At 47.5% G+C, this 17,644-nt stretch overlaps 1 protein-coding gene across 1 annotated transcript in view; it reads left to right on the top strand.

Moving 5' to 3' along the window:
- The first annotated feature begins 2,574 nt into the window (after positions 1-2,574).
- Positions 2,575-17,644, top strand: part of HMGN2 (high mobility group nucleosomal binding domain 2) — a 37,045-nt gene continuing 21,975 nt past the window's right edge. Inside the window, exons 1-4 of the mRNA XM_075333888.1 lie at positions 2,575-2,726; positions 16,735-16,779; positions 16,927-16,956; positions 17,031-17,078. Coding sequence (XP_075190003.1) covers positions 2,712-2,726; positions 16,735-16,779; positions 16,927-16,956; positions 17,031-17,078 — 138 coding nt within the window. The 5' untranslated portion in view covers positions 2,575-2,711. The remainder of the gene's footprint in view (positions 2,727-16,734; positions 16,780-16,926; positions 16,957-17,030; positions 17,079-17,644) is intronic.

Genomic DNA, 17,644 nt, shown 5'->3' with positions numbered 1-17,644 from the left:
TAGCCTAAAACCACCCTCAGCTTGGCTAGTTAGGAGTGTTTCTAGCAAGGTAGACCAGTAACACTTAGGTTATGTGCACACGTTGCGTTTTTTTCCCGCGGAAACGCTGCGTTTAGAACCGCAGCGTTTCAGTGCCAAATTGCATGCGTTCAGCTTCCCCAGCAGAGTCTATGAGAGAGCCGAAAAATCAATGCACACGCTGCGTTTCTAAACGCAGCATTTTGGATGCCCAAAATCGGTGCAGAAAAATAAGCAGCATGTCACTTCTTTTGTGCGTTGAAATCAATGATCTGGGTCAGAACGCAGCTACACCGCAGTTCGCTGCATTTTTGTTGCGGTCCGCATGCTTTATCGGCATACAGAACGCAGGCATTTTTACCTGGAAGTGAGGTCAAGAGGTTTCCTCCCTCTCGACCTCACTTCCTGGCAAAGTTCAGGAAAGCCAGAGTCGCCAAAGTGCCCGCCCCGACCCCCAACCCCCTCCCGAAAATCCAAGACGGCCGCGCGCACAGCAGCGTACCGGCCCGCCCTACTCCTCTGTTTCTGTCTCATGTGCCATAACACATGCGACAGAAAACTGCTCCCCAGGCCCTGCCAGGTCACCCCCTATTCCCGCCCGGTGTCCCCCAGTAACCCCCGTACCTGTCACAGTGCTGATCCCCCGCGGCCCCCTCCTCCTTCATAGCAGACGCCGGTCACACGTGAAGAGCGGCTGACAGCTCAGCTTCCTGCTTTGCTAGACGCTGGCTGCTCGCACTCTGCAGCTGTGACCCGGGGAGAGTGGGTGCAGATACTTTGCACCCACTCTCCTCAAATGGAGGGTCTGCACTCCTAGAAAATAGGGGATACGTTCCCTGAGCGTGCCCCCCATAATCTAGAAGGTCCAGAGTCAACGTGGGACGTCCAAAATGGATTACAGGGACCCGATTTTTTGTTTTTCTTTTCAATAAATTGGTAAAAGAGGGAATGTTTTGGGGAGTGTATTTTCAAAGAAATTTTTTTTGTTGTCAATTTTTTTTGCTATTACTGTCAATTAGTTGTCTGGTATCAAATAGACGCCGTGACATCACTAATTTTCTGGGCTTGATGCCAGGTGACATTACACATCTGGCATCAACCCCATATATTACCCCGTTTTGCCACCGCACCAGGGCAACGGGATGAGTTGGGGCTAAGCGCCAGGATTGGCGCATATAATGGATGCACCACTTCTGGGGCTGCTGCGGCCTGCTATTTTTAGGCTGGGAAGAGTCCAATAACCATGGCTCTTCCCATCCTGAGAATACCAGAACCCAGCTGTCAGCTTCACCTTGGCTGGTGATCTAATTTGGGGGGACCCTATGTTTGTTTTGTTTTTTTTAAATTATTTATTTATAAATAATTAAAAAAAAAACAGCTTGGGGAGCCCTCCAAATTGATCACCAGACAAGATGAAGCTGTCAGCTGTGGTTTGCAGGCTACAGCTGTCTGCTTTACCCTAACTGGCTATCAAAAATAGGGGGGACCCCACGTCATTTGTTTTAATTTTTTTTTCTGGGCTAAATACAAGGCTAGGCACCCTTTAGGGCCACATGAAAGGCACTAAAGGGCGCCAGCTTAGAATATGCTGGGGGTGGGACGTTATATATATGTTTGACATCCATTGACGCATTTTTGGTTATGTGCCCACAATCAGGGTTTGCAGCGTTTTTGGCGCAGAGTGGTTTCCCTGCGTCCATAACGCTGCGTTGTACAGTAGAAGCACAGTGGAAGGATTTTTAGAAATCCTGTGCCCACTGTGCTTCTTTTCTCCGCAGCATAAACTGACCTGTGGCGCGGCTTCCCGAGCATCAGCATGTCAATTTATGCTGCGGAGACGAGAGTGTTCTCTGCAGGTAGAATAGAGCTAAAGTCCACAGCAGCCTGAACCCAAATCGTGGGCATGGGCAGCTGCGTTCTCCTGTGGGCAACACTCACATCTCTGCAGGAAGGCTGGCACTGTGTACTACACGCCGTGTCACTGGATCATGTGGTGAAAAACGCACCTGAAGAAAACGCATGAAAAACGCACGAAAAACACATGAAAAACGCATGCGTTTTTGATGCATTTTTTTTAAAAAACGCATTGTTTACAATTGTCCCCTCTGCCAGAGGGTGCTTTTTTTTCTGCGCTGAAAAAAACGCAACGTGCGCACATAGGCTTACTGCTTGAGTCACATTTAGTACAATCTATCGGATACTAACATTATATGTATAACCTGTTTTTGGACCACTAAACGTCCATAGCTCACTTATACTTGCACGCGTTTTAGCAGAGCCAAGTGACATATTTTCCTTGTTGCACATAAGATTTATTGGTAGTTTTTAGTCTCCATTAGGTGTAAAAATGGCTTTGTAGGTTTGCTCACAAGTCAGGTCCTGACAGCCATTACAGAAGGGCGGCAGCACAATCTCCTCTGCGCGCCTTTTTCCCCCTCATTCACTCTGCCACGCAAAACCTTCCCTACCCTACACGCTTCAGTCTCCTCCTATTTCCCTTCCAGACGGACCCACCCACGTGTCAGAGCCCGACCAATCAGGTGGAACACAGAGCGCGATCCGGATTTGACCGGTCGAAATCAGGACCGGATATAAAAGCCGAAAGCGGCGCCTGTACTTATTTCATTCGCTGGAAGAAGGAGCGTTTGTGCAGTTAGACGCTGTGGTTGTGTGATCGAGCAAGACCCGTAACAATGCCCAAAAGAAAGGTGAGACTAATGGGTTGTAGCTGTCATCTTCTTGCATAGGGAAGGTAGCGACGATCTTGGCGCGCTGAAAAAGCCACCGCTATCATGATGGCGGCGGCTGGAGTTCTACGTCCTGTGGGTGAAGTAGAACGGCAACGTGTAGGCTGATTGCTTCACGCCGGGTTTCTCCGTTCACCCTGTAGTTAATAGCGCTAAGGAAAGCAGCTGTACGTTAATTAAGTAGCGGTTTAAATTGTAAAGCGCGGGAAGTGTGGTGAAGGGGCGGGGCTTCCGCCTAAACAATGGCGCGAATCTGCAAGAAGGGAGGAACCGCCAACAGCAATAAATGGAGATGAGGGTGGGGGAGTGAGCGCCGCGCTGACGGCACAGGGCATGATAGAATCCAGCCACCGATGCTGCTCTTCCTTTTCAGAAGACCTTGACAGGCTTTTAAAGGTTATTTGCTTGGGACATGCCACTTTCTGTTACTATCCCTGGCGGTATGTAAGGCTTTAGCCGTCAGCACTAAATGAATGATGGCCACCTCCCTCTTTTTGCGGAGAGGCAGGCTAGCAGTAGGAATGGCTTGTCTCACTTATTAGGGAGCCAGGATGATGCGATACAGCAATATGGTGCTTCACAGGGGCTCTTATAGGTGCCCACCTCTCTCGTCTAACTTCCACAACGCACTCACACTTAATTCTACTGAAGTCCAACTTGCTATATGTGAATGTGTTTTTGTTTTTTTTATTATTATAAACGGTGGCTTAAAAAAATCCTTATGGCTTTGTGCAGTTAGGCTACATGTGCACTCTGCCGTTTCTTCTGCACACGGACTGCAACCAAACCTGCACCTTGTCACAAAGCCTGGAAATACCTAAAAAATATGCTTGTAATGTAGGGGCATTTTTAGTGCCAAAAAGCAACAATTTGATAGCATGCGTTTATCATGCCCTCATTGATTTCAATGGCTGACAGAAGTTGACAAACACAAGAATGAACATGCTGCTGCTTTTGCCACAAACTTGTCAAAATAAGTGCTGACAAACTGTAAAGTGACTAAGCAAATCTGATCTCATAGACTACAGGGAAGGCAAAAGTGAGAAAGTTCTGACTACAAAACTGCACCAGAAAAACGCAATGTGTGCATGTAGTCTTGGGCCCTGTGTACAGTGTTATTTGCCATGGTTTTTGTTCCTAACTTTGCTGCAGTCCTTCCCCAGCAAAATCTATGGGAAATCCAAAATGCTGTGCACACACCACAATTTTCTTTTTTTTTGCCCCACAGGTTTTGCTGCAGAATTTCTGCAGCAAAAAGTAGCATATCACTACTTTTCCGCAGGTACCTGTTTTTGGGGACATACTGAAAAGAATGAACATAACTTTTTGGCTCCAGATTAGATATAAATAGGTTTCATAGACATGGAATGAACATAGAATATTTCTACATAAAAGGGAAATGTTCATATATCCCATAAAAAAAGTATATATTTTATTTTCTGAGCTTCTTAGGTGGGGAATGAACACTGAATATATGTAGATAATAGGGAAATGTACACATATTCCATATAAACAGGTGTATATTTTATTCCCTGAACATGGAATATATGTAGATAACAGGTAAGTACACCTGTTTCTATGGGATAGGTTTATTTTATATTCTTTGCTTCTTAGGTGGAGAATTAATGTGGAATATATGTGGATTACTGGAAAATTAACATTCCATATAAACAAATGTATAATATATTCAATATGCTTATGTGGGGAATGAACAATGATTAATGTAAATAGTGAAATGAACATATCCTGTGCTTCTTTGGATGGCAATGAACAAAGAATATGTAGATTACAGTGGAATTTATTTACTGTATTTTTCAGACTTTAAGATTCACCGGACCATAAGGCTATGTGCCCACATTGCGTTGTCCCTGCAGAGATTTCTGCAGCGGTTTGAACAGCACGTGTGTGCTTCAAATCGCTGCAGAAACTGTAATGAATGCAGTGAAAAGCCGATTTCATGTGCTCTGGATGCTAGTGATGGGCAGTCCAGCTTTTTGGTGATCCGGTTCCCATTGCTCCGCTCACCAAAAAGAACTGGATCTTTTGGATCGTTCTCGGCTCCTTATTAAATGTGTTCACCCCAGGTGAACACATATTTAAGCTTATAGTAATGCCGTCAAAGCCCCACCCACCTGCAGCTAAACGCCGCCCACTTACAAGCGGCCAAATAGATTGCTGAGTAGGCGGAGTTTAGCTGAGGGGCATGGTTTTGGCGGCAAAAAGCCGTTTAGAGATTTGAGTGGCTCACACTGGTGGTCCGGCTCCTGTTGTTCGCAGCAGGTAGCCAGATCATTATGTAGGATCGTTCGCGACCGACACATCACTACTGGATGCAGCCCCTCCCATAGACAGAACGGGGCATGAATCCAAAGCGCACGGAAGAAGTGACATGTTGCTTCTTAGAATGCAGCGATTTGGCAGCATGCAAATTGCTGCATTCTAAAATGCAACGTGCACATGGATTATTCACAATCTTCATAGATTGTGCTGGGGACGCATGCAGTTGTGCTGCGGTGCAGAAATCAGCTTAACTGCATGCATACGCACAAATGGGCACAGAGCCTAAGACACTCCCTGGTTTTAGGGAAGGAAAGTAAAGCTTTAAGCAAAAAATTTGGTCATGACAACACTGTTATGGGGTGAGGATCTGCTGCTGACTGTTATTGGGGTAATGTCCCCAAATGCTCTACTAAGGTACCCCATCCTGGTAATGATCCTCCTGCCTTGTATGATTTCCCCCCCCCCCATCCTTGTATGTCCTTCATCCTGGTATAGTCCCCATCTTGCTCATAATATACCCCCATCCTGCTAATATACCCCAATCCTGCTCTATGGCCTGTAGCCTATGGCACAGAAAGATAAGAAACGTTAATACTCACCTTTCCTCACTCTCTGCAGCATCGCTAGTCTTCCTCTGTCAGCAGCAGTGCCACTGACCCGTGTGGAGCCTCCCCCCACCCCCCCTTTGCAACATCGCAATCTCCCCCTGTCTGCGGCTGATAATGTGGTAAGAGCGCACCGTGACGTCATCTCTGCTCACCGCTCTCTACACAGATCAGCTGGCTGACAGGAGGATATTGCGGTGCTGCGGGGGTATGCTGACGGGTGAGTATACTTATTCACTGCCTCCTGTGCTGATGATGCATGGGGGGTAGTGAATACAGCCACACATGATCACTCCTGACTGTAGTTGCCAGGGGTGATCACGTGTGCCAGCTCTTTATTATGCGCGCACTCAATCATCCCGCCCACCTGTCAGTGCCGGCTTCAGTGCTGAGATGAAGGGTGGGAGGATGCACGCATATGGAATGAGCGGGCGCACGTGGTCATGGCAGGCGCTGCACGGCCTGCTCGTGCCGCCGATGACCCGCTCCACCGCAGCACCCTAATTTCCCGCAGCCCTACATTCAGACAAAGATGCTTCCCCAACATTGGGGGGGGGGGGGGGGGAGTGCATCTTATAGTCCGAAAAGTACAGTGTTTGTCAAACTTTTATGCCACCCTTCTGTCTCAGCGGCTCACAATATTCATTATATAGCACTTAATTCCACAGTGCTTTACACATTTTGAGTCCCAATGGGTAAGTGTTGCCAATCTAAATTCCCTATCTGTATGTCTTTGGCGTGTGGGAGGAAACCCGGAGAAAACACACGCAAACACGGGGAGAACATACAAACTCCTTGCAGATGGTGTCCTTGGTGGGATTTGAACCCAGGACCCCAGCGCTGCAAGGCTGTAGTGCTAACCACTGAGCTACTGTGCCATCCATTGAATGAATATTTTTCCAGCACCCATGACTGCACCACGAGAGGGGGGGATCTGCCCTTCAAGGACAGGAAACCTCCAGGATAAAAAGGGGCGGGACCTCTCCCCGCATCAGTTGGTTTCCTGTCCTTGAACAGGGAGCCTCCAGAGATCCAGGATGGTCCTGATGGGCTGAAGATTCAAATCCGGCGCCTGGCTGGCTCTGGCAGCGGCATGGGTCCTGCTGCGGTTGGTCGAGGTGCCGTGGAGCTGCCGCAGTGGACCCACAGGGGTCAGGCCTGCATGCGGCACACCATCCTCCGGTGATGCCAGGACGGATTCAAGGCGTGAGGACGTGGTGTGGAGCCTGCGAGGACCAGGTAACGGTTGGTCGGCTGCAAGTGCTCTCCCAACACAAACCCACGGTGGGTTGTGTGTGTCTTCCCCCCCCCCCCCCCTCATCTCCGGTGGAATACGGCAGTCCCCGTGCTGCTGGACACAGGTTGCATGTGGCCTGCGGGACTGGTGTTGGAAACCCTTGGTGTGGGTCGGCCTCCGCGTTTAGCGACATGGCTCCTATAACGTTATGGGTTTGAGTCCGTACTTGCAGACTGCTATGTACATGGTAACAGCTCTGTGTTGACAGCTGGCAGAGGGAGCTGGTTGCTCGCAGTTGCTGCACTCATATCGCTCTTGTCGGTCGCGCTAAAATGACTGATAACCCTTTAGATGTGAGCATTCATGTCATTCAAAACAAAAAAAGGGGCTCACTGAGGCAACCTCCAGTTCTGCTCCTACCACACAGCGCAGGCTGGCACGCAGTTGGGGCAGTGTGATTGCAAGCCTCAACGCGGACGGGTGTACTAGCTCATGTGATACTCTGGGAGGATCGGCACCTGGTCCAATTAGTGGAGTCTAAAATCCAGCAGGACCGATGCCCAGAGCCTGCAGGGGAGATTGATCAGATGCCATCATTCCTCCTTCTACCCCAGTTCCGCCTCTGCATCAGAGTGGTAAGTGACCTTCATGAAAGTTCACTTTGTTCAGAGCCACTCTTGCCTGTTTTTGGGGAGGACTCAATGGATACACTTCAATAACTGGACCACGCTCCCTTTCACGGGAGATGTCTGTTACCTGGTCTCAGAAGTGGTGCCAGAAGGGTATTAAGCATAACCTCTCCGGTGAGGTCTTGGATTAGGGCTGTCAAGCCCGATGTTGGCTTGACAGTTTTGCGGCGTCATGGCCTTCGGAAATTCAGGCCTGCCTTCCCTGCTTATGGGGACTCTGACAGGTCCGAGGGTGAGTGGGATTCTTCAGCTTCCACATCAATGTCCGACAGTATCTCGGGTTGTTCAGACTTCTCGATGGAGAACAATGTGACACTAGTGACTGTGGTCGGGCCCGCTATGGGCATCCCTTAAGTGGCACCCAAGAGATGTCTTTCGTACGTTTGTGGCCTAGAAGAGGGAACCCGTGATGCCTCCCGGTTGTTGATAATGTATAGTCCCTCATTGCTACATAAGGGACACAGGCGGATAGGCAAAGTTCAACCCAGACTGCCCTTTGAGGAAGCAGCTTGTTCCTTCTGTCACAGGGCCACTTAAGCTGACTGTCACTGCTATCAGGATTTCAAATAGTCATCGGGCACTCTACGCTGCTTGTGCCTGCCCTTGTTAGCTCACAGCGGCTCTACAGTTTGAGACTGGACAAGTAACGGCTGAAGGGATTGGGGGGCAATTCCCGATTCTGTGACAAAGAGGGAGGTAAGGACTTACAGCGTTCTAGGATGGAAATAATGCCACTTCCTCAAATACCTGGGAATTTTCAGCTAGGGCTTGCAACAGCTAATGGAGCTGCTTACACAACAGAGTCCCTGGCAGTATGAGTTGACCACATCAAGGATCGGCTATGCCAGAGAGCCCCTAGACGGATCATGTCCCCACTCCTCTTCCCACAAGGAGCGGCAGCGTTCTTTTAGACTCATCTGCGGCCTCACCCAGACTAGCAACCAGTTCTCTCGTCGTAAACCTGTTTCGGAATAGCGTCCAGGAGGTTTAGTGAAACATTTATTCCAGGCGGTCACATACCAGTAGTGAATCTGACGGATGCATACTATCATGTCCAGTTTGACGTAGTTCAGAGTTCCTCAGAGTAGCCTGTTTATGGACGGAAACGTTCGACGTTTCCGGTATGCGACCCTTCCAAGGGATGACGATGGGCTGGGAGTCTTCGCAAGATTTTCAGAAGTTAGTGCAGAGAAGTGCTTATCATCCCTTACCTTGGCAACTTCTTGTTTGATGGCAGGCCTGCCTGTCATCGTGCCACCTTTCTGCGGGAGGATGTTCTTCCTGCTCACACGGGAAAGGCTCCTACACTAGGAGAATCAGGATTATGTCGAGGACAGTCCTAATTTTTTTTTTTTTTTTTTTAGGGCTCACTTCGATTCAGAAGTTCAGGTATTTCGTCGTCCGGAATCCAGGCTGGAGAATCTTCCGGTCCTAATAGATCCGGCACCAGAGGCACCAAGGTTGTCCCTCAAAGGTGCTATGTCCCTACAGGGTTCCCTTACATCCGCCATTCCGACAGTTCGGTGGGACCAGACGCACACTGTAGAAACCTTCAGTGGGACATATTGGAGACTCAAGCAATTGTTGGGGATCATTGACCAAGTGCTTGCACTCCAGCACATTCAAATCCCTAGATTGCTGGTTGAACCAGTGAAGTAATGAAACATGCTTCATATGACCTGAGATCCTAAGGTGCTTGCTTTTGCCGCACGTCTTCAAAGAGGAGCCCGCCTTCGGGGTCACCTGATCTGTGGTGTGTGGGGTCTGGAAGTGAATCCCATGGTTTGTTTTTCTTTTCTTAAAAATTGCCAGGATATGGCTGGTTGTAGACTGAGCGGTGGGCTGGTCCCTGCCCTCCCTGTCTGGTCGTCAGTTCCTTCATGGAGAAGAGTAATCTGTTTGGACTTTTCGGCAGCAGCCAGTTGAGATGGGGGATGGGTCATCCGTCAGTCCATCGTCACTTCGATATACGTTGCCTGTGTTCCGATAATAGACCTTTGTGACCTGACATAAGGTTCACTGGTTCTGTTCTCTAAATCCTTGGGATCAGCCTCATGTGGTGGACGCCCTGCTGTTCGAATGGAGATGTGGCCTTGTTGTACCTCTCCACTCATAGCCTGTTTCTAGCCGTGTTGAAGAAAATCCTGGAGAACAGGGCAGTGATGATCCTGATGGCGCCATTTTTTGCCAGATTTACCATGATTCTATTCCCTGGTAACTTGTCGTTCTCCAGGCCGGGGGTCCTACTGGTCCTCCTCACTCAGGTTCCAGATCTTCACCCCGTCAGGCATATTGCATCTTACCGTGTGGTCTTCTTTTTTTTTTTTTTTTTTTTTTTTTGAAAGGTCACCTTACGAATCAGGGTTTTCTCTTGTTCTTGTACCTACTCTTCTTCGGAGTAGTAAGCCGGTTAAAACACAAAGTAAAAAAAAAAAGGGGGGGGGGCCTTGACAATATTCTTGTCTTCAAAGGGTGAGCCCTGATGGACTGACGACTGTTGCAGTAATCTTAGAGTTTTTCCGGAAGGGTTTGACACTGGGTCTGTCATTACGTTCACTAAGAGTTCTAATATGGGCCCTTGCAACCTGGTACCATTGTGTCCTGTCTGGAGTCCGCTGGACTCCTGGTTCGTTCAGGTATGGTCTAGCCCTCTGCGCGATGTATCTTGCCCCCTTGGGGCCTTATTCTCGTCCGATCTGCCCTGACAAAGCCCCATTGATCCCTTGGAGTCCATGTCATTAACTACAGTCTCTGAAACACTTCCTGACACCTTCACATCAGCTTGTAGGGTTAGTGACTTCCAGGCCCTATCTTAGTTCCACCATTACTCAGATTTCAAGGATAAGGTGTCCTAAAACCTGCCCCTCCTTGCCTCCTGATAATACATTGTTTTCTTAATTCAAAAGGGATTTGTACTTCCATCCTTTGGGATAGTCGGCAAGATCAGGAAGGGGGGGGGGGGCATTGCCTGGACATTAGCGGTTCCTTATGGAATATATGTCTGCAGCAGAGGCAGCTCCGGTTTGTTTTCTTTCAGGGTGATAGCTAGACGCTCAAGGCTTCTAAATCCAATTGGTGGGTGGATCTGCGAAGCCACTACTTCATCTGCTCGGCTTGTGGTAGGTATGTGCCTGTAGTTTTGACAGTTCACTGCACAAGGGCGATGACATCTCCTTGGCTGCAAGATCGTATGTCACCATTGAGCAGCTTGTCAGGGGCCACGTGATCTTCCCCTTTCACTCGCTATAGGCACTATAAGTTGGCCTTATCCTTACTGGCTTCACCTGGGGAGCTCGGTTCTGTGATTTTTTTTTTTTTCCACCCCTTGGCTCATTCCTCTATCTATGTAATTCTCTCGTGGTGCTGTCATGGGTGCTGGAAAAATTACTTACCGGTAATGTGTGTTTTGTTTTGTGTTTTTTTTTTTTTTTTTTTTTTTTTTTTTTTTGTTGTTTGAACCCATGACAGCACCCTTACATTCCCTCCCTGCATGTGGATAATTGGCTGTTTTTTAGCTGCACGTGGTTCATGTTGGTGCTGGTTATGTTTCCTCCGGAGGTCCTTTCATGCTCTGTAAACCAACTGATGCGGGGAGAGGTCCTGCCCCTTTTTATCCTGGAGGTTTCCTGTCCTTGAAGGGCGGATCCCCTCTCTCGTGGTGCTGTCATGGGTTTAGAAAACACATTACCGGTAAGTAATTATGTATTTATCCTATATTAATAGTTGTGTATTATTCCTTGTATTATGTGGGGAATGAACTTGAAGTATGTACAAAGTATTTGTAACCATTTTTACGTTATATTGTGTACTTTTTACTGATCTCACTTTGTGAAAGTCTGTATAGAGGTAGATGGCAAAATAACAATTAGTCTGTAACACTGGAAACAGCAAAAGGAGTAAGGCTATGTGCTCACGCTGCATTTTTTTTTTTACTGTTGCGGTTTTTTTACCGCAATAAACGCACCCGTGGCAAACTCATGCATTTGTACCACATTTTGGTGCATTTTTTGCTGCCTTTTTGTTCACTGCGTCTTATGCGTGTTGTGTTTTTTTTTTTTTTTTTTGTTTTTTTTTTTTTTTTTTTTTCTTCCCAGTGAACAATGCCATTAAAGCTTTTTGAAAAAGTCTGTCATTTCCTTCAATATGTTCTTCATTCTCCACTAGTGTATGCAAGACAGCTGCAGAACTACAAGGCTCAGCATGCTCCATCCACTAGTATATGCAGGAGTTTTTTGCCCCCAAGAAAAGACGTGGGCTTCACCATATTTTGGTATGCTAGCCAGGTACAGCAAGCAGGTACGGGCTGCCCCTAGCTCCCTGTTTGTAGCTGTCTGGGAACCAAAAAAATATAGGGAAGCCCTTATATTTATTATTTTTTTTTTTAAATATTTCATGAAATTAAATAAAGATGTGCTTCACCCAATTAGAATCCAGCCAGGTACAGCAGGGATTGGAATCCATAGTGCAAGGTGCCCAAGCTTTCTGGGCACCCCCGCTGCAAATTGCAGTCCGCAGCCACCCCAAAAAATGGCGCTTTCATAGAAGCGCCATCTTCTGGCGCTGTATCCAACTCTTTCAGCTGTCCTGATGCTGGGTGGCTCGCTGGGTAATGGGTTACGGCTAGCTGTATATTATCAGCTGGCCTTAACACCGACATTCATGGTGTCATGCCAATATTAGACATGGCCACCATGAATTTCTAGTAAAGATTAAAAAAACCACAAATATTTTTATTAGAAATAAAACACAATTGGTGACAACATCTTTATTGAACTTAAAGAAACACCCCTCCACAGTAATCCTAGGTCAAGGGTCCTGCGCTGTCCAATGCTGATCGGTTTGCTGGAAGGCAAAGCGATCAGATGTGTCAGATTCAAGGATATGAATCACATGATACATCAGCTGATTGTATAAAAGCAGTTTGTATATACAATCAGCTGATGCATCAGTGCAAAAAACCGTCACTTCTGTGCAGACTCCCATCCGATTGCTGCGGGACCCAGCAGTAATCAGCTGCTGAGGTCACCTGACCACATCAGCTGATAGTTGAGGTCAGGCAGTAAAAGGCTGTACTTGCACGATCAGCTGATGCCATCAGGTGCCACATCAGGTGGTCACTCACTGGCAGGTCCTGCAGCCATTGGACATGTCCAGGGAGTCTGCAGACAGGTGAGTGAGCTTTTTTTTTTTTTTTTTTTTTTTTTTTTTTCTCTCTCTCCTATTCACGTTTGATTTCGCAGCTGCTTCCACCTCCGTCTGGACATGGCACGGGAGCGGACATTGCGCCGGACGGGAGGTGGAAGCAGGGGTGGTGGTACCGGGAGGATTCATTCTTCTTTTTACCAACACAAGGAATCCTCTTCCTGTACATGTCACTGTACTACCCACCCATTGCATTTATAGCTGCGTTTTTAGTCATAGAAGCACACTAAAACGCAGCTATATTTGCAACTCGCGTTTTTCATTGCGTTTTGGAACATCTCATTGAACTCAATGGGTGGAAAACAGTGAAAAATGCAAAAATAATTGACATGCTGCAGTTTTGTAGGCCCCACAAAAACGCAGCTTAAAAAAAAGCCGCTGTGTGCTGACAGCAAAAATGAAAACTCAGACTTTGCTGGTGAAGCAAAGTCATGCAGTTTTCTGAACAAAAACACCACGAAAACGCACTGTGCGCACATAGCCAAAATCAGGGAATTCTACACAGTAATCCTGCATCAAGGAGAATAAGACACTGGTCCTTAGAACCACTCTCCAAATACAGAAGTGTGCAAGACAACACAATACCATATGGAAAAGTATCCACATTCTCAAACAACCTCAGTAGTGGCAGATCTGCACGCTTCCAAGAAACAGCACCAAAATCCCCCCAAAAATGTTTTTCTTCCTGCTTCTAGGGGTCAGACTCCTTGTTGGGTAGATGACATTACACTCCACCTCTTTAAACAACTATATCATTCATTTCAAAGTGTAGAGAACTCCAGGCTGTCTGTAGCATTGCATAACTTGTAGGTCTCCTGCAGAGAGGAACAAAGCCCACACTCCCGCACTAGATAGGACAGGGAATGCTAATTTTATATTAATGGCTAGAGGCAAAATTATAATGTCCATAAGGCCTAAGCCACAGGGTGAGCAAATCGGTGCAAGTGGAGTGTGATAAAATATCGCATTCTACTCGGACCAATATTATCCTGTCAGCGCGCATGAGCGATTATTTTCTCAGCCCTAATCGGACTGAGAATCACAGCATGCTGCAATTGTAATGCGAGACTTTTTCTCACACCCATTCAAGTGAAAGGGGAGAGAAAAATCGCACTGCACTCGCAGTACACTGGTGTACCGTGCGTGCAGAGCAAGAATCGTAAAAGCCGGCTACAGAGGAGAGGGAGATAAATCCATCCCCTCCGCAGCACTGGCCGGTCCTCCCCTCCGGCGAGCTGGACCGCCCCCCCCCCCCCGCAGCTTAGGTCCGCACGCAGTCGGACTGCAGTCGCAGGGATACTAGCATGACACGGCTCCTTCTGGGCTGCCAGCGTGAGCCAAGTGTCTTGTGAGCATCGCACTAGTGCCCCGTGTGGCCCCGGCCTAAAAAAAGATCAAATCCTCAAAGGTTCATCTGATACTGGGTAAAATCCATATCTTATACTACATGGAGAGCAGATTCCAAATCCGAAGTCAGAATTGTTGTAACACATCAGGAATAGTGATGGGCAACCCCCCCCCCCTTACATCTGCCTACCTGCTCAGCGTCCAGTGACTGGCCTTGCAGTGTATGTGGCAGGATGGAACCAGGCCATTCCTGACAGGGCCCCCCTTTGAACCCCTTTCACAATCCTCTATGAAGCCCCTTACTCTAAAGGTTGCTTTGCTGGTTGCCCTTATGTCTGCTCGGAGGGCTAGTGATCTACAGGCCCTTTGAGTCCCCCCTTATACTCAGTTTTTGAGAATAGAAGTACTCCTTCACACCGACCCTTCCTAAGTAGCTAGGTCTTTTATCGCTCTACGGACATTGTCCTACCATCCTTCTGTCCGGTGTCTAAGAACTCAAGAGGGAAGATTTCATTCATTAGAGATTACCAGGGCGTTGAGGCATTACACTGAGGTCACCAGGTCTTGGAGGAAGTCCCTGGCGTTATTCCTTGGTTTCAGGATCCTAAGAAGGGGTACTCTGCCTCCAAAGGAACCATAGCTCGGTGTCAAGGAAACTAATAAGGTTTCTTAGGTAGCCCATGATAGGCCTATCCCTCAGGGGTTTACAGCTCATTCTACCAGGGCTGGGACAACCTCCTGGGCCGAGAGCAGATGTGCCTCTTACAACTGTTTTCAATCACTATTGCTTAGACTTGTTGGCCACGGTAAATTGACCTTTGGTAGAAGGATACTAGAGGCTGTGTTTCCTTCCTAATGTTAGTACCACCAGAGAGATTCTGAAGACAATCGTGGTGAAGGGAAAAATCACGTCAACAGGGGCAGGAGGTTGTTGACACGCTTCACAGCAGACTTCATGTTGCTAACCTGCTGGGTGGGTAAAATGCCTGAAGTCCCCGCCCCTTTCCCCACATCCTCCCACAGATTCTGTAGTGCAGTGCTCTTAGACACTGCATGTGGCTCCTGATGCTGCTTGTAGCTGGCAGGCCTGTGGCCCCCTTGCTGATCGCTGCCTTTGCCCTATATCAGAGGACAGATTCCTGGGCGCTGTGCAGGACCAACCTCTGCATACAGCTACTGCAGTGATCAGCCACCGGCCAATGAGAGGCAGCAGCAGATCACTGGAGAAGCTGCAAAGGGCTCATCTCTATGCAGCACCTGGAAATCTGTCCTCTGATTTAAAAAGCGCTTGCGGCTCCTGCACCGACAGTATTAATCAGGGGGAGCTGCAGTCACGAAGACTCCAAGGGAATGAGGACAGGCGAGAATTTTTTTTTTTTTCTCTTTGCACGTGAAGTATGGCAGAATAGGGGTCAAGTCTACAGGACAGAGCATTGCTACAAGAGGAGCAGGAAAGGGACATTACTATAGGATGGGCGCAATACTACAAGATGGGCAAAAGGATGGGGCACATTTTACATTATATGTGCCTATATTGTCCTGTTAGAGGTTTGTGCTGGGCAGACTATTGACTTACAATGTGTAGAGGGCTGGACAGTAAGGCCAGGTGGTGCCAGCTCTGACTGAGGTTTGGCAGCAAAGTACAAGAAAGTCAAGTTTCTGTGTGCTGCAGGTAAAGTGGCTGCAGAGAATGAAGGCCATTCAAGAGGAGCAAAAATCCAAAACAAAAAATAGGGTGTTTTATGACAAAGCACAGATTAGCGAGTTTGTTGGACAGCTCCGTTAATGGAAGTTTCAGCTGCAGATTGGTTGACTATGGGAAATGCTGAAGGGGGGCTTTACACGCAGCAACATCGCTAGCGATGTTGCTGGTGAAAGCCCCCGTTGGTTGTGTCACTGGCAAATTGCTGCCCGTGGCGCACTATCGTTGGGAGCAGTCACACAGACTTGCCTGCCTAGCGACGTCGCTGGCAAACTGCCTCCTTTCTAAGGGGGTGGTTCGTGCAGTCACTAAGCGGCCGCCCAATAGAAGCGGAGGGGTGGAGATGAGCGGCCATAACATCCCGCCCACCTCCTTCCTCATTGCCGGCGGCCACATGTAAGCTGTAGTTTGTCGTTCCCGAGGTGTCACACATAGCGATGTGTGCTGCCTTGAACGACTAACAACCTGCATACTTTTTTTTTTTTTTTTTTTAAATGAACGATGTGTCAATGATGGATGATTTGAGTATTTTCTATCGTTAACGGCCACTCGGTATCACACACAACAACGTCGCTAACTATGCCGGATGTGCGTCACGGAATCCGTGACCCCGGCGATATATGGTTAGATACGTCGTTGCGTGTAATGGGGCCTTGAGTCTCATGGACCAGAGATGTGGGCCAGTTTTTAAAATGGGTCTGTATGAATCAATTACGCTATTGGTCCAGTTTACTGTCAAAGAACAAAATATAAGATGGAATGCTTTTAATTTTCTTGAATATTTTTTTCTTTACTAGCAGCAACTTCCTTTTTAATGTTTGCACCATATTGCTTGTTTGCCATGCATGCATGAATGTGTGATATACAGTACTTGTGAACATGCCCTTACCTAGGTTTTATTTTGTAGGCTGATGGAGACTCCAAAGTGGAGAAGAGTAAAGCAAGAGATGAGGTGAGCTGTACTGTGGTTGCAAATGTAGGCCCTTACCTAAAAGTTGTAATGTTAAAATGTTTTATTCATTATAGATTTTTCTTATCCTAAGCACTTTTATTACTAGTGACCATACTAATTGCTTTTTTTTTTTTAATTTGTATTTAGCCACAGAGAAGATCTGCTCGTTTATCTGCTGTAAGTATAACTTTTCTTGTAACTTCAGGTTTAATGCATAGTGTGATTGCTTACAGCAGTGTTCTGTTTTTCAGAAACCTGCCCCCCCAAAGCCAGAGCCAAAACCCAAGAAGGCGCCAAAGGCAAGTAAACAACTACTCTTGAATATAGCATGTAGTAGGCTTTAGTTAACTAGTCTGATTCAGGGTGAACTTATGCCATTTTGCTATATTTTTAACCCCCTTAGTGACTGCATGCAGTAAAATTACGTCAGTGTTAATCCCTGCAGGCTGCAGCGATCAGAGCACATGTCAGCTGATTTATACAGCTGACGTGTGCCTGCAAGGCAAGACTGGAATTGTTTTGCCTGTGCCTTTTAACCCCTTAAATGGAGCTGTCAAGATGTGACAGCACCATGTTAACAGCAATTGCGGTATATCTATAATCATAGGCCAATACTGGAAGTGACCTCATGGATCCGGTGGTTGTCATGGTAGCACAGGGTCATGTGGTGACTCCTGTAGCTCACATGACTCAGGTCAGTACTTGGTGCTTGGAAAGTTCCTGCAGGAGTCCTCCAGCCTCCCGTACAAGGGAGAAGAAAAGCCAGGATAGACCAAAGACCCACAATAGAGAATAACCCTTTTCACCTCAGTGTCTGATAAAAAGCTGTGCCAAGCTTGTATTCAGTGGACAGTCGCTGAGGAAG

The sequence above is a fragment of the Anomaloglossus baeobatrachus genome, chromosome 2 (genome assembly GCF_048569485.1).
Source record: "Anomaloglossus baeobatrachus isolate aAnoBae1 chromosome 2, aAnoBae1.hap1, whole genome shotgun sequence".
NCBI classification, from domain to species: domain Eukaryota; kingdom Metazoa; phylum Chordata; class Amphibia; order Anura; family Aromobatidae; genus Anomaloglossus; species Anomaloglossus baeobatrachus.
The sequence above is the reverse complement of the archived record's forward strand: the minus strand, read 5'-3'. Positions and strand labels throughout refer to the sequence as shown.